At 41.2% G+C, this 19,340-nt stretch overlaps 1 protein-coding gene across 1 annotated transcript in view; it reads right to left on the minus strand.

The window, feature by feature from the left end:
* The window catches only part of CD109 (CD109 molecule), a 65,589-nt gene extending 47,440 nt beyond the window's left edge, over nt 1-18,149 (minus strand). The window contains exons 1-4 of the mRNA XM_014269973.3: nt 17,622-18,149; nt 17,192-17,352; nt 3,811-3,839; nt 26-256 (exon numbers count right to left, since the gene is read on the minus strand). Coding sequence (XP_014125448.3) covers nt 26-256; nt 3,811-3,839; nt 17,192-17,352; nt 17,622-18,025 — 825 coding nt within the window. The 5' untranslated portion in view covers nt 18,026-18,149. The remainder of the gene's footprint in view (nt 1-25; nt 257-3,810; nt 3,840-17,191; nt 17,353-17,621) is intronic.
* Between the last annotated feature and the right edge of the window lie 1,191 nt (nt 18,150-19,340).

A 19,340-nucleotide genomic window follows, 5' to 3' on the forward strand; every position in this document is an offset into this window, starting at 1 on the left:
TAACCGTGTTCCTGCGGATACTTACTCGGATATATATATTCAGAGACACCTGGTAAGGTTTGAGATCAGGATAGACGGTGACAATCCTGAAGAGCACATCCTGTCCTGGCTTATACATGGATTTATCAGTCTGGATGAACACAGAGGTGCTCTTTGACATGTACATCAGGCTGGTACGGTTAGAGAAGATGTGCCGGCCGTCAGCACGGCCCTCCACCAGTAACTCGTAATTCCCAGAAGCACTGTTCAGAGGCAGCTTAAAAAGAAATGGTGACACTCTGTTAGGTATCTAAAATATTCCTGAAGACACTATTATTTAAAAAAACATTTGACATAAAGGACTAATATATACCTGAACTTGTCAACTTATGTAAATTTTCAAAAAGAGAAGGGGGATTTTATTCATTACTTTAATGTATTGTTTCAACAATTACCAGGAAATGTCCTATCAGAAGCACAACAACACATTTCCATCTAATTTTAAGTAGTAATCAGGTTTTCAAGAATATAATTCATATGCAATTTACAGTCTTATACATGCATAGATTGCGCTCTCTTTTTTAAGTTATTTAGAAATTTCTTTGGTTTGATATAAAGGGCTAATATTTTTCTTCATCATTTTTTGCTATGAAATTTTCCAAAAGTAAAATAACTAAAGAAAGTACGTGTAAGAAGATGAGCAGGACAGTAAGAGAACTTTGCACTTGTTTTATTACAGTCTTTAGCTTTATGTCCTATGGGGAAGAAAAATCAAATACGGAATTTGTTTTTCATAAAGTGAGGTACTGCTTTTCAATAGCAACCTCACTGATTTTGTCTCATTTCACCTTCATAATTAATAATTACAGCACGTACCGTGACTCATTTAGAAGGTAAAATAATTATTCTTCCAAAAATATTAGGAAATAAAGGAATATAAAATTTATATGGTTAACTTTTTTGGATAGACATTGAGAGCTCCTTCAGTGCTGGCAGAAGACAGATATCACTGGCAAGGAAATTTAGACCAGATAAGGTCAGAGTAATCACACACAGATTTCTTCTCTCTCTCTCTGTGTCTTTCCAGTGCACAGAGGAAATCTAGAGCTCATAATTCAGATGCATCACTTCATTTCCTAAAGTCAGCTGGGAGGAATCCCAGCCACAGGGGTTGAAAGGCTTAAAGCAGAGATGCTGCAGCACACCAAAATTTTCTTGAGCAGAGCCTTCACAGACAGACAGCAACCCCAGGGACATCCCAGCCCAGATGCAGCTTCTGTCCCGCCAGAATGGCTCTTTGAGGAAGGGGAACGGCTTTACCACAGCACACAGCTCATTCCAACAAGCAGCCCTGCTGAAAAGCTTAAGAGTCACATGCTTCTGTTTGGAGTTGAAACTGTAATTCTGGAGCAAAACCTCTGAAGTTAAGACAACTAAAGACAGGCTTGCATTTTGCAGCATAACATATGGAATTGAAGCACTCCTCTTGCAGTGTAATGAAAATTACAGCTGTTAACTCAGCAGGCACAGCACTTCAAAAGCATCCTACCAAGTGCTATAAAGAAAGGCTGTACTGCTGTCAAAGCTCATTTTAACAGCACACACTGAGGCAACAGGGATTCACAAACATAGGAAAATGTCCCTGGGTGACAAATGAGGTAGATGCAAATGTCTGTAGAGAATACATTTCCTTCTCTGTGTGTTTACCTATAAAGAGGAATCAACTACAATTCCATCCCTCTCTATTAACTTTCTGTCTTTAAAACAAGCCAGGAAAAAAATCAAGGAGGAAAAATAAAAAAAACCCTTTTTCACCTATAAGCAGGCCTGTGATGATATGGGAAGAAGATATCCCCCCTTTAAAATCTGGATTTATAGAATTAAATTTTAGATGCAAAGTCCCACACTGAAAAGGATTTTGCATTTTCTCCAGCTGCAGGTTTTTGTACACACATTGCCAAGAACATATGATTCACATATTTCAACACCGTCCAAATTCCATGCCAAGTATTCTGCAATATCTTAAATAAGAGGAACAGCCTTAGCTACCGCATCTATCAAATACTACCTTATTGTTACCTCAAACATTCATTTTATGAATATTACTATTTCTTAAAGAAGCTGTAATCCCTAAAAATCAGATAGGATTTGCTACAACAAGTCCAGGACACATTATAATAATTAAAAATCAAAATGGGGAAAATAACCTTGTTTTGTTTCACCGTTGCAATGAATTGTACTCTTATGGTATTATTTTGCTGCAAGTATTGTCTTCAATTTCATGTTTTAAAATGTAAATCTTCTATAAATGCCATTTAGAGACTTCATCTATTTTCCTGTTTTCCTTTCCTACCACAAATAACAATAGACAGCATGGGTTTCTCCCTAGATTTTTATACCTGTTATATTTCAAAATATCTTTCCTTCCAAAACATGGTGACACAACTGCCTTTCTTGATGTAAAGGTCAGAGACAATGAGGTTTGCATTGCCATGGCAGTGTATTAGGACAGCTGAGGTCCAATGTAATCCACCTTCTGTTTCACACATTTATGCTACCTGAAACTGCACTAATACAACATTTCCACAATTGCAACAGCAATAGTGACTACCTCAGCCCCACCAACTCCTTCTCTAAAGCGTTATTTCTCAACCCAAACATGAGCAAGGCAGCTTTTAACACTAAGTAGTAGGAACTTGCTGTGAAAATAGTTTATCTTAGTCAAAACATCCCAAATGAATGGTATTACTATCCCCATTTTGGCAGTCCTAACACAAGAGAGAAAAAGGCCATCTCACGTACTTCTGACTGCACCACCACCATCACGAGTACCTCAGACAAAGCAGCCACTGTTTCCTCTGGAAAAGATGAGGCTGAATCCAGAAACTCATTACCCACCTTCTGCTAGCAAATTACACTCTGGACAAAATCTAAGTCTACTGTGGCTACACAAACGAGTAGAAAATATTGCAGTTAAAATGGGTCAGTTTTCATCTCTTCAGATAGCAGCAAGAGAGGGAGGAAAATACCCTGCCTAGTGTAAGGTGCTTGAACATTTTAAGACCTGGCCAGATTATATTAAGAAACTTATTGATTTTTTTATTATAATAATTTTCTACATTTGCTAAAGTATAGTTCATACAGATGCATTTCAACCTAGTAATCTTCATAATGTTGAGCTGCTCATTGTCATTGACTATCCATCTATCAAATATTTCCAGATTATTTAATCAGAGACAGTTTGTCCCAGATTAAGGGATAAGCAGACTTTGGTAAAATTTGGCTGACTTTGATAAAACTTTTTTCCTTATAAAATACATAACTCTTTAGATTGGGTTTTCAAGATGAATATCATAAGGATCATAAATTCAGGATTCACACACAACACACAATTCAAGATACATTTTTGGTTTTTTAATGTACTTTCACTGAATATGCATTTCTAAGCCCTTACAAAGATTATATATAAATATATTTTATTTTGGTATTTCTCAATTGTTGCTTTACATTATTTTTTCAGCTGTAATTAGCCTTCATGATGTGTCTAAAATACAGGTATCAATCAGTAAAAAAAGACACAAATTTTTGTGTCAAGTTTTATGATAGTTTGTGTTGATGCTGGATATCAGCTCCTGAGTCCTGTAATTACTTCTAACAAGTTGCAGAGAATTTGATCTGAAAAACCCTTGATTTAATGGTCAGGAAATACACTCATCTGATACTGTGAAAACAGCTGGGATCACATGCAAAATATATCGTCAACATCAACAGGTGGTAAGTTACAGACAGTCAACATTTTCTGAGGAAGGAGGAAAGGAAAAAAATACTTACTGCTGGAAGAACCAGAGTCCCAAAGGTACCTGAACAAAAAAGAAGAAATATCACAGCATCAGAAATCTGTGAGATTAACTACCACACACTTTTACCAAAGCATCAACATTACAGCAGTGCTGCTCCCCTTCCACAGCTGACAGAAGATGTGAGACACATTTTGCAGTGCTGCAAATGTATGAACACCAACCTACAGCAACATTACTTCTCTGTTTGGTGGGGCTGTTGTCCATGTTTTCTGTTTGAACATTTTTCTTTACATCCACAGAGACTGAAACACTTTTACGATCCATTCAACCCTCTGTGCTATGCAGGTTGTTATTTTCCATTGCAGCCCAGATAAAGACTAAAATTTTTGAAAACACACAGAGGTTTTATCACTCTTAAGGAAAGGAGCACCCAGAATTAACCTCGCAGAATTATGCCACCATGGGAAAAAGTAACTAACATATCAATTTATTTGAGTTAATATAACTTATTGCTTTAACTATTTCAACTAATGTGGCTTCAAATATTTTTAAAATCCAAATAAATGTGCTGTTAAACTCCTGGATATCATTGCATCATGAAGCCATTCATGTCACAGCTCTTATCTTAATTACATTATGAATTATAGAACAGGACAGAACAGAATAGAACAGAACATTCCAGTTGGAAGGGACCTGACCACTTCAGGGCTCACCAAAAGTTAAAGCATGTTATTAACAGCATTGTCCAAAATCCTCCTAAACACTGAAAAGTTTCAGACATCAATCACATTTCTAGGAAACCTGTTTCAATGGTGGACCACCCTCCCAGTAAAGAAATGCTCCCTACTGTCCAGTCTGAAGCTCCCCTGCTGCAGCTCTCAAGTATTCCCACACCTCGTACCCCTGGATACCAGGCAGAAGAGATTCCACCTCTGTCTCCACCTGGCCTCCTCAGAAAGCTGTAGACAGCAATGGGAATGCCCCTCAGCCAGACTAGAGGAACCAAATCCTTTAGCTGCTCCTCACAGGACATGCCTTTGAGCCCTGTTGCCAGTTTTGTTGCCCTCCTCCAGATGCACTGAAGGACCTCCTAAAACTGGGGGCCCAGAAGTGCACAGAGTACTCGAGGTGAGGCGGCACCAAGGCTGAATGCAGTGGGATAATCACCTCTATTATCTATCACCTGGTGATGCTGGACTTGATGCACCCCCAAGTCCATGGTTCCCCTTTTTGGCCGCCAAGGCACACTGCTGACTCGTATTTGCTTCTGCTGATTCTATTCAGTTAGATCTTTTTGTATCTCCTAAAAAGCCACGGGTTTATACCTATCTTTTAGTCAACTGTTTCATAGAGTAAGGGAAAAAAATCTATTTATTTATTTATGTCCTTCTTGATCCTGGACCTAAAGGGATTGCTTCCAAGATAAAGCAATCACTTGACCCCTGAACTTCAATAAATGTTAGTTTTAGAAGTCAATGAATTCTTGCCTTTGACAATGGCAAACAGAAGGAATCTCAATGAACTGAATGCAGGTTGTCCTGACTGCTTCCAGAGCACTAGAAGAAAAATGTTATCCAGTGTGTACCATCTATCCAAATTATAAACTAGGTTAAACCAAATGACTCACATCCCACAAATAAAGTCTGTGGGTAGCACACTCCAATACTTCATTCTGGTACTCAAAACCTTAACAGGCATGGGCAGTACTGGGCGTAAAGAACACAGTTCTTTCCACAACGTGTTTACATTGCTGTTAAACCTACTTTTTTTTTTTTTTTCATATCACCTGTCTCTCCACTTGAGAAGCATCTCATGCAGTCATTAACTCTGAGCAACCCCACTGGCCTTTGAGGTTTTCCACACAGCAGCGTCTATCAAAATACTTTTCTCAGCAGCCAGTGGAGAGGACAAACTGCCCCAATTCCAGTGGCAGGGAGCCCTCACACTTGGCCAAGCTTGCTTGGCACACAGGAGAGGCATTACGAAGTCCTGCAGAGTACCTGATCCATAGGCAATGTAAACACCTCTAGATGCACTGATACATTTATTCCCAACATCTACTGAAACAATCCCATTCCCAAACAGTTGCACTAAGAGACATAATGTTAGCTAAAGGAAACTTATGTCTTCCTAACTCAGGACAGAGTCAGTTACTGCTAAGTAGGAAGAATTTTTCTTAGGCCATTATATTTCACTGTAAAGTGAGCAAGATGCATGGTAAATAGCAACAGAGATGGTACGGTTACCTTCTGAAATTTCTCTCAGTTATACACTAAAACCCTAACCCTTCTCTCATTCCTTTCTCTCTCTGAAATAAGGCTGTACAAAAGCTGGGGTCTGTACAACCACAACCCATAACACCAGAGGAAAAAAAATAACCTTTGTCACTGCTGATAATTGCTTATTAACAAGGAATAGAAACCATTTACCACATGACTGAGTGGATATGCACATGGTTGTTGTGCTATGCTAGCTTTAATCTAATCCACACAGCTAATTACAGCAATGGCTACAGGAGTGACTTCATTACACTGGGAGACACAAATCTGGTATTTGTGCCACAGCCCACAACATGGAGTTTTCTATTTCCATCTTTACCCTTCCAGAGCAAACACACTGGTACCCACACCCCGCAAGGGCAGAGTGACTAAGGAAACCACTGTGGTAGTCCTGTGCAGCATCCACCAGCTTGCAAAGCAACCTCAACAGGGCAGGCACTTCAAAGCTTTCTCACCAGGGCAGCGCCGGCTTGCCTCCACCTGTTTTGAGAACAAGAGGCATGCAAAAAACCAGAAATCTTATGGCAGGGTTTTTTTCCTGCTCCCAAGCCTGGGAGATCTAACATCAGGTCTGAGCTAGGTAAAAATGTAATGCAGATGGGGAAAGACTTGGGGAGGAGGGAGATTTATATCACAGTTGCATTTGTGCAACTCAGAAAGGATTTACCTTCTGAGGCAGTGCTAGGGAGCCACAGCCTCCTTGTAATAAAGCTCAGAGCACTGTCTAATTCCCAGCCAGTGAGAATCATAAAAGAGGCTCCAGGGCATGAGGTAATCTTCCAATTTATGTCACTACGTAATTATTTTGCTAGGAATTGAGTAGCCTGGGCAGATCGGAAATTCTTTAGCATTGCAGTGGATTCTCCTGTCATGCAAGATTTTCCCATATTCTCAGAGACTACCAAGCTACAGTCAAATCCCTGGAGCTCTGCTCAACTATGCCTAGGGATGACTTTGGACATGCTCAAGCAAGAGCTATAGCAAAACATTTCCTTTACGTCAATGCTGAATAGTGGAAATTCACAAATTTTTCTGTTCACTTGATGAATTAAAGTTATATTTGCTCCTACAGCAATTTCAGGTTTATAAGGAATTAACCATGGTCCAACAGCTATCACATATCCCTGCTCTGCCGCAAGCCCTCCTAATTGTGTAGCTTTTACCCATGTGCAGCATGTAACACTCCCACGAGATCAGTCAAGTCTGGCATCTACTGTCCCCAGAAATGGCAGCAGCTTTCTGTCTCCTTCAACACACCTCTGCAAAGAAACCCTTCAGTTATGAAATGCAAGGTAGCTAGCACCAGGCAGAAGAAGTAGGTTTAGAAAGGAGCCCAGAACAGCCAAGCCACCAGCACCAAGCCCTGCAAACCACATTGCTTACAACACTTCCTCCTGACTTACTCCATCTGCTCTCTGCAGCAGCAGTCACCAGCACAACTGGAGTGGGACACAGCAGGGAACAACCAGGCAAGAGCACACAGCCCTGCTACCACAACAGATTAGTTAGGGAATACTTCCAGCAGGGAATCATGACTGTTTTAGGGGGAGACATGAAAAATTCAGTGGACTGTTACAGATTAATCTTGAAGAAAGTTAAAATACAAACTACCAAAAATCCCAACAGAAGTCACATGAGCCTTCAAGAAAAAAATATCTCTCCTTGTCATTTGCAAAACCGTTTCTTTCACAAAATTCCTGAGGCTTGTACTGTATTCATTCAATAACTACTGAACTGAGAAAATACATGGAAATACAGTGGAGACAAATGCCACACTGTCCTGCCCTTTTTCCTCAGAATCTCTGGCATTTAGGATTGTCCAGCAGAAAAGGAATCAAAGGAAGTGTGGGAGTGACATATCAGCAGTATTTGCAAGTATTTTTCTACCCTGCCATTTTTTGTCAGTGTAATAGTATTGTTATCAATAAAGCAAATACAACAAATTCTACGTAAACACATGCAAGGTTTTTTTAGACTTATGGAGAACAGCACAAACAATGGCATCTTAAACTCTTTTCCACTGCACAGGTCTGACCCAGACCCAGAAACTTGTGCTACCCCTTCTTGAGTTGACACCACTAGGAATAGTCATAAATGTTTCAGCTTCCACCCCCAAAAAAGGACAGAGGTTCTAGAAAAATGACTGCATGGCTTGGCACAGTGAACAAGAGCTTATGCCAATATATCAGCGAAGTAGCACTCCACTCTCTGATTTACATAAATTCAGCACTGACTGTATATTCTAGCTCATGTGGCAGCTATTGCTACAAACTATTGCTACAAACTCAAACTTTTCTACCTATGTCTCCAATCCTTCATAGTAATGTGTAAGAACAGAAAATTAAAACTGGAATCACTTCAGATTGATTTACTGAAATTATGCCACATCTTTGCTCTCACAGCTGTGTTCATATACCCATACATAGGAAATGTTTACAGAAAAACATTTTCTTTGCAGTAGCAAATGGAGTTATTTTCTACTGCTGAAACAATTTCAAAAACTCTCAACATATAAATAAAAATTACTGTCAGTAAATGTCCTTCCAGATTATTTTCTCCTGTCCAAAATATATACATATATACTATAAAAAAAAAAAAAAAAAAAAAAAAAAAAAAAAAGGGCAGTAATACTAAGGCCTAAGCTGTCCAGGAAGTGAAAACAACTCATTCTTCAAAGAAGACCTGCAAATCTGTTGAGTTCACAGTTTGCTTTAAATATGTCATACTCCTCATTTATCATGCTAAAGCTACCACCCAAATTTGTACTGATTATTTACAAAAATAGCCCAAAATACAGAGCTTAAGCCATGGCTGTTAAGTTATGGCTCAGTTTGGCACAGATGACAGAAGGAGGGGCAGCACAGCACTCAAGCACACTACAGGGACTGCCAGAGGACGTCAGCATTCGGGCTGACATCCAAAGCCAAATGAGGCCATCAGGCCTGTAGCAAAGGGGTATGACTTGCTCCAAAATGCCTCCGAAACCCTGTCTGCCAGCACTATGTACTCTTCCCTCCACAGCCGCTTCCTACCCTCCTCCCCTTATCTTTTTCAGTTGTTTTTGCAAACTTGGAGGATAAAAGCACACAGAAATTATAAAGGGGGAGAGAGAGGCAAGGTAGCAGTGCAGCCTATGGAGAAAGATGTAAGGGGACAGGAGGAATAATCTAAACTGGACCAAACTTTATCACCTAAGAGTCTGGTCAAGAGACAGGGCATCACAGCCCTGGAGGACAAAAGAAAGGCAGAATGGATGAATGTTTTTGTGATTAAAGCTATGTTTTACCAAACTCTGCAGTTACCAGCAAGTTGTAGCTTCAGTCTGCAATGGGAAGTGTAGGGATATTTTCCCGACAACTAGACAAAAATCCTTCTTCACCTAAATATAAAAGTTTTTCCTTAACCTCCATGATCAGAAGAGTGGAACAAACACAACCACAGCACATCCAGAAACACTCCTGGCCAGGACACAACAGATGCAGATCTTCCAGAAGGTACAAACAGAAGGTATGAACAGGCACTGTCCTTCCTCTCCTCTGCCTCTGACCACAGCATTCTCTGTGTCTTTCTACCTTACATAGCAAAGGAGTCGTGGTATCCCACTGCTTGTCCCTTCTACTGATTCAGCCACTCTTCTCTCGTCAGCACTGTCAAATCTACCCTTGAGGGACACCACCATCTCCCACCCTCTCAGACCAACAGATGCTGCTGATGGCCGGGCACCTCTTCCCTTGCCCTGCCACATCCATGATCCTTTCCCCAAGCAAGTAGCATGTTTTCCTGCTGACTGGCCCTTTTTAGACCTAAAGCATAATTCAGACATGTAATTCTTCACTCAATCTTCTGAAGCCAAACAACCAGCTCCATGGATTATACTTTTATTACCACTTTCAGCTGAGTAGTCACAGACTGGCCAGTTCCAAGGACACAACACTTAGATAAACCAGAGAGTGTTTTCTAAGACACTGCATGCTGGGTAGGAAAACAGAACAGCCTCATATTTCCAAAACTAAATAATTTTTTTTTTATCAGAGACTTTTTGAGAGCTATCCAGGAACTATCACTGCATAAACTCAAGTACAGCCTCTTTTCAACTTTTTCCCGAGACAAATTAAGAGCCATCTGTGGACTTCTTGTCATGCATATGATACTACCACTGCCTACCATACCATAACAACTCTACTGCCATGAACTATAACTTTACAGCTGTTAGGAAGGCAATTTTTGAATACTACACAGGAAACTTTCTTGACATCAGATCCAGACTGTGAAACTATACAGACAATTCAGAATAATCTCAGACTTAAGCCTTTTACACAACTAAATGTGAAATACACTTCATCCCCTTGGTGACTGTGTACAAACACACAAACACACATCTCCACACGCTGCTTTCAAGGCACTATTGGCCACCATTACTATCCATTCCTATGTCCATGAAATAAACAGACAAAGCCACTATCAAGGCAATTAAAAGCAGCTGCAGTTTTTTTCCAAGTTAAAACACAGAAAAATCACATTAGGAGAAAATATGGCTAAGCCTGTACATGTCAGACATTGACATGTCCAAGATCCCATCTGCAGCAACTGTCAAGGACAGACATCAGAAAAGTGTCGAAAGCAAACAGGTACATAGTGACCCTTCCTTGGGTACTCTTCCCAAACTAAGCAATCTTTGTGTCTGTATACTGGGCCAATCCTCCATGGACTTCTGTCTTGTAAATTCATGCAATCATGTTTTCCATTCACAACAACTGGGACACGGAGTTCCACAATTTATTTTCACCTCATGTGAAGGCTCATCATCTTCTGTCAGGTTTGAACTCGTCTCCCGAGAGATCTCAGATCCTTCTGTCTGCTCTCCCAGGCATTTCTCTAGCTGGTTCACAGGCTCCACGATGAGTGCCAAAACTCAAGCACAGCATTCCCCAGGATGCCCAATTAAGCTGTGAAGATTACTAGAATACTTTCTCATAGCTTACAGAAAATACTTCTGTGTACACCTCTGAGTACAATGTTCACCTTCTTTTTTGAGCACCACAGTACTATTTACAAGCCTTCACCCTCTGTTGCCTTTTAAACCATTGCCCCCACCCCATACACACGCCCCTTTTCCTGCAGGGCTGCATCACCTTCTTCCCCATCCAATAAACACATGCTCTTTTATTCATCAACAAAAGCAGAACTACGCACTAGTGCTAGTGAATCACACTCCAGTTTTTCCCCTAATCATTTCTGGTATTGCCAAAATGCATTCAAAATCTAATCCTTTCTCCCAGCATCCTTACCACTCCTTCACTAATCTAATAAACATTCTCTCCATTTATGTCAGTCATACTGAACACTGCAGTTTCAGGGCAACTCATTTCCAGTTTGAGAGTGAACCACTTAGTTCATCAAGTAATTTGATGAACCCTATTTTTCATCCAGCTACAAACATATTAAATAAGAATTTCATGCTGTCCCTGCTTCCTCAGCTGGCTTGCCAAAGTTCTGTGCCAGACTATCAAAAGCCTTAGTAAAATCAAAATATGACAAAATCCTGCTTCTTCTCCACTTACAACCCTTGCCAACCCATAGTGCAACACATTTTCTTTGCAGGTTTTCAATCTTCCAGAACCTCTCTGTTCACTTATGCTCTCAGAACTTCACTAGCAGATTTTAAACTATTTCAATCAATTTCCTAAATATTCAACAGGCAATTTTATCAAGCCTAAACACTTGACCAAAGTACTCTTTAAACTGTTCCTTCCCTAATCTTAATTCTTAAGCCTTTTCCATGACAGTTGACGTTCTTAGTGAAGACTAAACACTTATTGCCTCTCAACATCATTAACCATCAGAGTAGCAAGCCAACAAAGTAGCAACCCTTCTCATCAGGGTAGCAAGCCACATCCTTTGCTAGATTTTTTGCTACTACTACCTTATTTAAAAACCCTGCCTTACTATCCTTCACATTCTTTCCTACTAATGGTTTGGCTTTACCAGTTTTGTTCTTCATTACCTATGCTACTTCTTTAAGTTCCTTTGTAATCTGATCTCATTTATAGTTTCTACATACAATTTTCCTTCTTTCTGTTTTTTTGGCCACTTTAGAACGTGTTTAGTTACTTCATTTCTTATCTCTCCGTTCTGTTAATATGCACTTATCCTTTCAGTATGACTGCCTCAGAAATTTTCACCCTTTGCTTCCCTTCTTGTTTCTGATAGCATGTTACCTACTAATTTCTGTTTGTTTTCATCAATTCTTTTTTTCCCTAATTCACAACCTTTAGTTTGTTCTTCTCCCCTCCCTTTCCTTAAAGCTCCAAAGCCCCTCCAGTTCACAGTGGCAACAGGGAACTGCACACAGGGACATGTAATATTCCCTCATTTGTATGAGTTGCCTCACTGTCTGCATTTCTGTTTTATCCCACTCTTTTGAAGATATTGTGAAACAGCCTGGGGTGCTCAATCTGACACACCCTCCCCTGACAAAGAACATGGTGATCAGAAAAACCTCGTGTACAACCACATAAGCCTTGAGTCACAGAAGGACTCCTTCCCTCAAATCTCAAACAGCATGCAAACAGTAACATAAAGCTCAAGTACTGCATAGGATCACTACTCCCATTTTTCTGCAAACAACTTAATGGGTTTGTTAGCAGGATGGATTCAACAACAGACACAGAAACCTGCTGGGTTTCTTTCTTTTATGTTTTTGGGTTTGTTTGGTTTTTTTATCTACTCCAGCTATATGAAAGCCCATAAAAGAGCACCTTCTTCTCTACTACATCAGTCATCTCTGGGTCCAGCCCCAACACCTCCTTCCCAAAAACTTTTCCTTCATTCTGATTTTGCATAGGTTTCGTGCATGTGCTGACTATTTAACAACTTCTTTTTCATAAGGCACAGCTACATGTACTTTTGGATGTGGAGATTATGGATGCGAAATCACTGCGGCAATTCCTGCTCTCTCACTGTTTGGCTTTTTAGGCGTCGACGAAAAATTAGGCAGAAAGGAGATGTTCCACTAAACTGCCAGCAAAACCTTTCACCCCACAGATATTCATCACAGACATCACAGCCACCAATAACTCAGTCATTTTATTCTGACATAAGGTACAGAGGCAACTCAAGGTTAATAACAGGGACTGAGGGGTTTAGGTCATTCATTCCCACTTAGGTGTTACTTTACAATTTACTAATCCTAGTGTCTCTCACTCATTCTTATACTGATGTGGTCAGAATCATATTATTAAGTATGTAAAACATGCCTTCTGGTAAAAGGAGATTTTCCATTGTCTCTGTGGAAGATCACTACATGTCTGAGCTTGACAAGCATTCTCACAAACTATCATGCTTCACAAATCCTAGCTGAGTATTTACCATGCTCTAGCTCAGTAACCTCCGTTAACAAGTCAGTGTAATCCTCTCTGGAAACACAGAAAAGCAGAATAAATTAATTAACACATACAAGTCATTTACAAACTATGCACATTACTGTAAACCAAATTCTCCAGTAACTTCACATAATTCTCACTCACCACACCTTAAATACATTATGTCGTACTCTTTAGAATTAAAAACATTCATGCTGCTGGGCAAATTATGACACCTCATTACACATAGAAGATTTTCTGAAAACCAATTCTTTTTTCCAACTTACATGCTTCTTATTCTTTACAAATCATTCTAGCACCAACACAAAAAATATTTTTCAGAATCTCTTGCAATCAAGGTATAAGGACTCTCATACACACAGCAATGTCTGGGTAGCAAACGCTGTAAGAAAACACCTCCTGACAATTCATACTACATCTTTATTATCAATGACTGGATGACTATGCATGGCAGGAGTCATCCCTCACTGTAATCACTAAAGATCAAGTTATTCATGCAGGGAATTTAGCTTCTTCTGTTATTCCCATATTTAGTTTTTTTGCTATTGTTGACACAGAAAACCCAACATCTCTGATTGCACACAAGCCATTGTTACCTTCTGCAATCATTTCCAATGAGGATCTTTGTAATACTGCATCTTCACAGAAAGTGTGTCAAGGCTTGGTACAGCTCACAAAAACAGATTTAGCTAGTGCTTTGTGCTTTCCTGGCATCTGCTCTAGGCAATGGAAACCTATTCTCTCCTGGTGACGCATTCTATTTTTTTTGGGTTGTGCTTGCTCACACAAAATTTACCTGTAGCAGCAACCTCCCCCTTGCAAACATTCAGTCGGGGGCTTTTTTCCACCATATTAAGTGCAATTAACTTAATTTCTGCACCAAAATATTGGTCCTAAATAATCTCCCTTTCTATACAGTACATTTAGATTCTGGAATATTGTGCCAAGCTCAAAATATCTTTAAATCCATGTGTATGCACACTTTCTCCTTCACTCCAAATACCCACCAGCCACTTATTAATATTTATTTTCCCTTACTCATATAAAAAGCACAATAATGATGTGAACAACCTCCACTGCTAAAGTGTTTCTCTAACAGACAATTGCCCAAAAATCACTGAGCTATCAAAATCCCACTACCAGTAATATTAGAAGAGCAAATGCTTTATCAACCATCAGAGGGCAAACACTCTATTTCTTATTCAAAGCAAGAATTATATTATAGAAATTTAAAAATCCCATGCCTCTAATACAAAAAGGTCCTCTCATGGAGCTAACTCAGAAACTTGGACCATTATATGTATCATATTGGGCACCTCCTAGAGAACCATGCTAAATCCTTAATTTAAGGCAATTGCAGAAGCATTTGACAGACAGGTATGTAATACCATTTATACTGAGGTACTTGAATGAACCTGGCCTGTCAGATTAAACACCTCCAATAAAAACTGTGCCCTCAGCCTGTGCTATGTCTTCAGCATCTAATTTCCAACTCGGTTCCATCAGCACAAACATTTGCACATTGAAACAGGGGACCTGTCTGCCTAAAAAAACATTCAAACAAAATAAAAACTTTATTTTCCAGTCAGATCAGTTTCTCAGAGCAGTTAATCCCCTGCTTTTGCTGTCACCATGCAAGGAAAACTACAGAGCATAACTGAGCCAGCTTAGGCAACAGTGCCACTGAATGTGCAGTCTAACCAAGGTAGGTATTCAGTGACAGATAAACCAACATTCTCTGAGCACTAATATATGCAGCAATTATGTAATTTAAAGAAGATTTTGTGTGCCTGGAGATATGCTTGGTTTTTTCCTTCAGCTGCAACAGCTGGTTTGATAAAACCTCCAGTCCTCCTTCAGTCACAGACTAAGATCAGCTACAACAATACCACTTCATATTTTATCTTAACACTTATGTTGTGTTCTTCAATGAAAATTTTAAAGATTTATGTTCTTATTCTGACAAGCTGCATTTGCTTCTCTCTGACAACATGCTTTCTCTCTGAGTCAGAACTGATCCACACCTGTATCACCTTTGGATACAAGTCTTCAAGACTACATCCTCTTTTACAGGGCAGTTCCCTCACACCCGGCCCTTAACAGATTTGCTTACATATTTGTTCACAGAAAACAAATTACTAACAGATTGTATAACCTGACTAGAAAAAAATTGATGGCCACATTCTAAACAATAAGAATTTTGCAAGAGGAAATACACAGTATGCTCAGCACCTTTTTTTTGTTCTTTGCTTCACTTATCAAGTAAAAAGCATAGAAATTTTAAAGATATACTTAAAAGACTGGAAACTATTAGAAGTTAGTAATTCACTACAGCATTTGTCCTTTTTCCTCACTGTATCCAGTCTGATGCAGTGCCATACCTGTTCCTAATAACCTGCCATTCACTCTGACTTCAGCAGCTCCTGGTGTCAAGCATTATTCTGTGTGCTCAGAAGATAGAGACAGCCACATATTTTTACCAGCTTGGAATTACCAGTTGCTTGCTTGGCTTTTAATCTTGAGAAGGACAAAAACAGGCTGAAACTCACGCAAGGCTCACTGAAGGCTCACTATGTTAAAGCAGAACAGAAGCAGGAAATAAAAGCCAGTATAGTTAGAGAAGAAGAGAAGAAAAGAAGACAATTTATTTTCTTTTTAAAAATTTTGAATTTCAAAAAAAAACCAAGAAAAGCTGGCTGGTTTAGGTTTGTTTTGGTTCTATTTCAAAATTTTCTGATCTGTTCAAATGGACTCCATCACACTCAAAGCCTTAATGTTCTCCACAGGCTGTGAAGGCTTTGAAATGAAAGTGTGATGCTCCCAATTAAGGCATCTACATTAACTGTAAGACATTAAGAGAACAATTACACAAACAGTAGAGAAAGAGCATTATAGCAGGTAGATTTTTCAGTACCTCACACTGCCCTCATACTCTCCACTTTTAACAAATAAAAAGCTAGTGTTTAGATGTCGTTTATATCACCTCATAGTAAAAGCAGTGTGAAAGCTGGACTATCCATAAAAAATATTTTCTTTCTCATGAGGACAAATCTCAGATAGGATATCTCTACGCTTCTGTGCCAAGTGACCTTTCTAAAAAGGAACATTGGCCAGGATATCTCAGCTTTTCAGAACTCCTACCATCCACTACCCCTGCCTGGTGGCATAAATTAAATCAGTCTCTTCTCACATTTACTTATCTTCCATCCCTAAACTCTCCACAATTCAGTTCCTGATCCTCAAAAATTCTTGTTTCTTCAAATGCACAGAGCTTCCTAGTGCCTGACACAGTCATCTTCACTTTCCTATGGTCCTCAGGTCATTACTTTCTTAGGACATGAAGAAGAAGCTTCAGTTGTTGCATTACCTTGTTTGTTCCACCCCTTCTGTTCTCCCACCGCTTCCACTTTTCACCTCAGCAAGCTCCCAGTAAGCAACTTTTCCACGACATGGACCAGAGTACTTCCTGGTTCCTCACAAATCCCACATCCATCACACTTTGCTTTTTGATTATTTTCAGAGTTTACAGACAGTTAGCACACCCATGCAATCACTCATATCCAGCTCAGTTGCCCAACTCCAAACAGAGCCAGCAGCGTACAAGACTACTTTCCCATAGCGGCTCCTACTTGGTAAAACAAATTTCCTATTTTAGTACCACTTAGAAGCTATGATATTTTGGGAGGAACAAAATATTCCTGTGAGAAAGCAGACAGAAATACTTCCAAACCAAGTCCATTACTTTTCTTACCTTTCTCAAAGACCGCTTCCCTGCTCAGGATGGTCTCATTATCTCTGATCACTTCTCCCTTTACGGTGACCTGTGCCGGGCTATCCGGCAGCAGAGCTACCCCAACAGTCAAGTTTGCTCCAGGCCGGATGTTCCAGGGAGCAGCCACAAGGAACGTAGGTCTGGAAAGCCCAAACGGGCAGAGGGAGAAAGGGCAGGGAGTGAAACACACTCTCATAAAAGGTAACCGCGTACACATAAAGCCATAGGACACACGCAGCCAAGCTGTTCTGCCGCTCTGCGCTGCGGAGGCTGGAGGTGATGCTCATCCCCGGCGGCAGCTCCCGGGACCGGCTGCCAGGCGGGAGCGCCGGGCAGCGCTGCCGGCGCAGACACCGCGCAGGGCGGCAGGGGAGGAAGAAGAGGTGCCCCGTTCCCCAGCCCCACGTACCCGGCCGCCGCGGAGCTGCAGAGGAAGAGGAGGAGGAGGAGGAAGAGGAGGACATCGCCGCAGGTCCGTTCCATGGCTCTGCGTGCGCGCTGCCCGGTGCGTCCGCCGCTGCGCGCAGGGCCGGGCCCGGGGCTGTGGCTGTGGCTGTGGCCGGGCGGGAGGCGCCGGGACGGGCGGGGAGGGGAAGGGAAGGGAGAGGCGGCCGCTGCCCCAGCGCCAGGCACGCTCCGCAGGCGGCAGGAGCCGCGGGGCGTTCCCGGGGCCGGCCCGGGTGGGCGGCCCGGCGGCGGCACACATCGGTCTGCACAGGGATACAGGGGTGTGTCACCCCTTCTGCCATCGCTCCCGCATCCTGCGGCAGATGCAGCTGGGAAACGGGTGGGGTTCTCAGAACCCAGCACCATACAAAAGCAGGATCGAGAGCAATGTTTTCAGCCTGCAGCTCCGAGCAGAGCAGCAGCCTGTTGTGGAGAGCTGCTCGGTTATCGGCTCGGAGAGAACCGGAGAGCCCGCAGAGGCGCCCTGGCCTGGGGGTCGGGATCGGAGGCGGTTCGGGAGCCGTTCTGGGTCTGAACAGGGAGAAGGATGCTGGCAAAAATTCAAAGAGCCTCGCAGCTGCTTAAATGTGAACCGATTGGTAATGCAGCCCTGGCTGGACTGTCCTCTGTGCCCCGTATCTGCAAAATAAGATCATACCTACTTATAAATCTTAACCAGCCTTCAGAGTTCAAAAAGTGCACTGAATCAGCTTGGGTAACAGAATCTTTTCTGTTCCTTTAGCAGGTTAATTTTAACTGTGTAGACTAACATCTAATGTTTGATTTGTGCAAATTCTTTCGTTGTAGGACAAGTCTAATAGATTTAGAAATTATACCCAATTCCTGATGTGTGCCTCTTCAGAACTGCTGGAGTGGCATCCTTTGCATTGTGGTACACAGATAAATGCAGTCAGCTATAGTCCTAAACAGAAGCATCACACTATGTTCTTATGAAAATCAGATATGAACAGTAATATGCATAAACACTGTGCTTTAATTGTATGCCAGGCAGTCATGCAGTCTTCTCACATCTTTTACATTTGCTTTTCTAGGTTTTCATATTCAGCTGATTCCTTTTGGAGCACCAGTCTTTGTGGTGATATAAGAGAGGGTGTCACCTCTGTAGACTAGGAAAGGGGTGATAGTGAAACAACCAACTCATGCTTGCAAAGTCAGTCTTGGCAGCTCTTCACCTGCAAAAGGTGCATAATGAGGCAAAGCTCAGGAGATGTTTGCTGTTGGTTTTAGCAACTCCTTATTACAGGTGAGAAACAGCCAGGGAAGATGAACAGTCACTGCCACTCCTTTTCTTGGAGATTGGGAAAAAGTGCTTACAAGTAGCACTGCATCCTAAGAACCCCAGCCTCAGGTGGCAAAGCTACACGTGGTACACATGTCTGCATTCCATGGCACTGAGCCAAACTGGCACTCCACCATACCTATCAACACTAATCAGCTCTCTCGGTCTCCAAAACAAGGTGGTCACATCCCAACTCCCTATCAGGTATGGTCCATGCTAACCCCCAAACAGCACCAGAAATTGTTCAAGAAAACACCACAGCCAGGGCAAAACCATGCCAAGGTCAGCTTGAGGGTAGAGACAAACAATTTGCAGTCCCAAGAACATTTGCTGGCACTGTTTAATTCATTAGCGTGAATGTAGCCCAAAAGTTCATTAGTG

Source organism: Zonotrichia albicollis, chromosome 3 (genome assembly GCF_047830755.1).
Source record: "Zonotrichia albicollis isolate bZonAlb1 chromosome 3, bZonAlb1.hap1, whole genome shotgun sequence".
In the NCBI taxonomy this organism is placed as follows: Eukaryota; Metazoa; Chordata; class Aves; order Passeriformes; family Passerellidae; genus Zonotrichia; species Zonotrichia albicollis.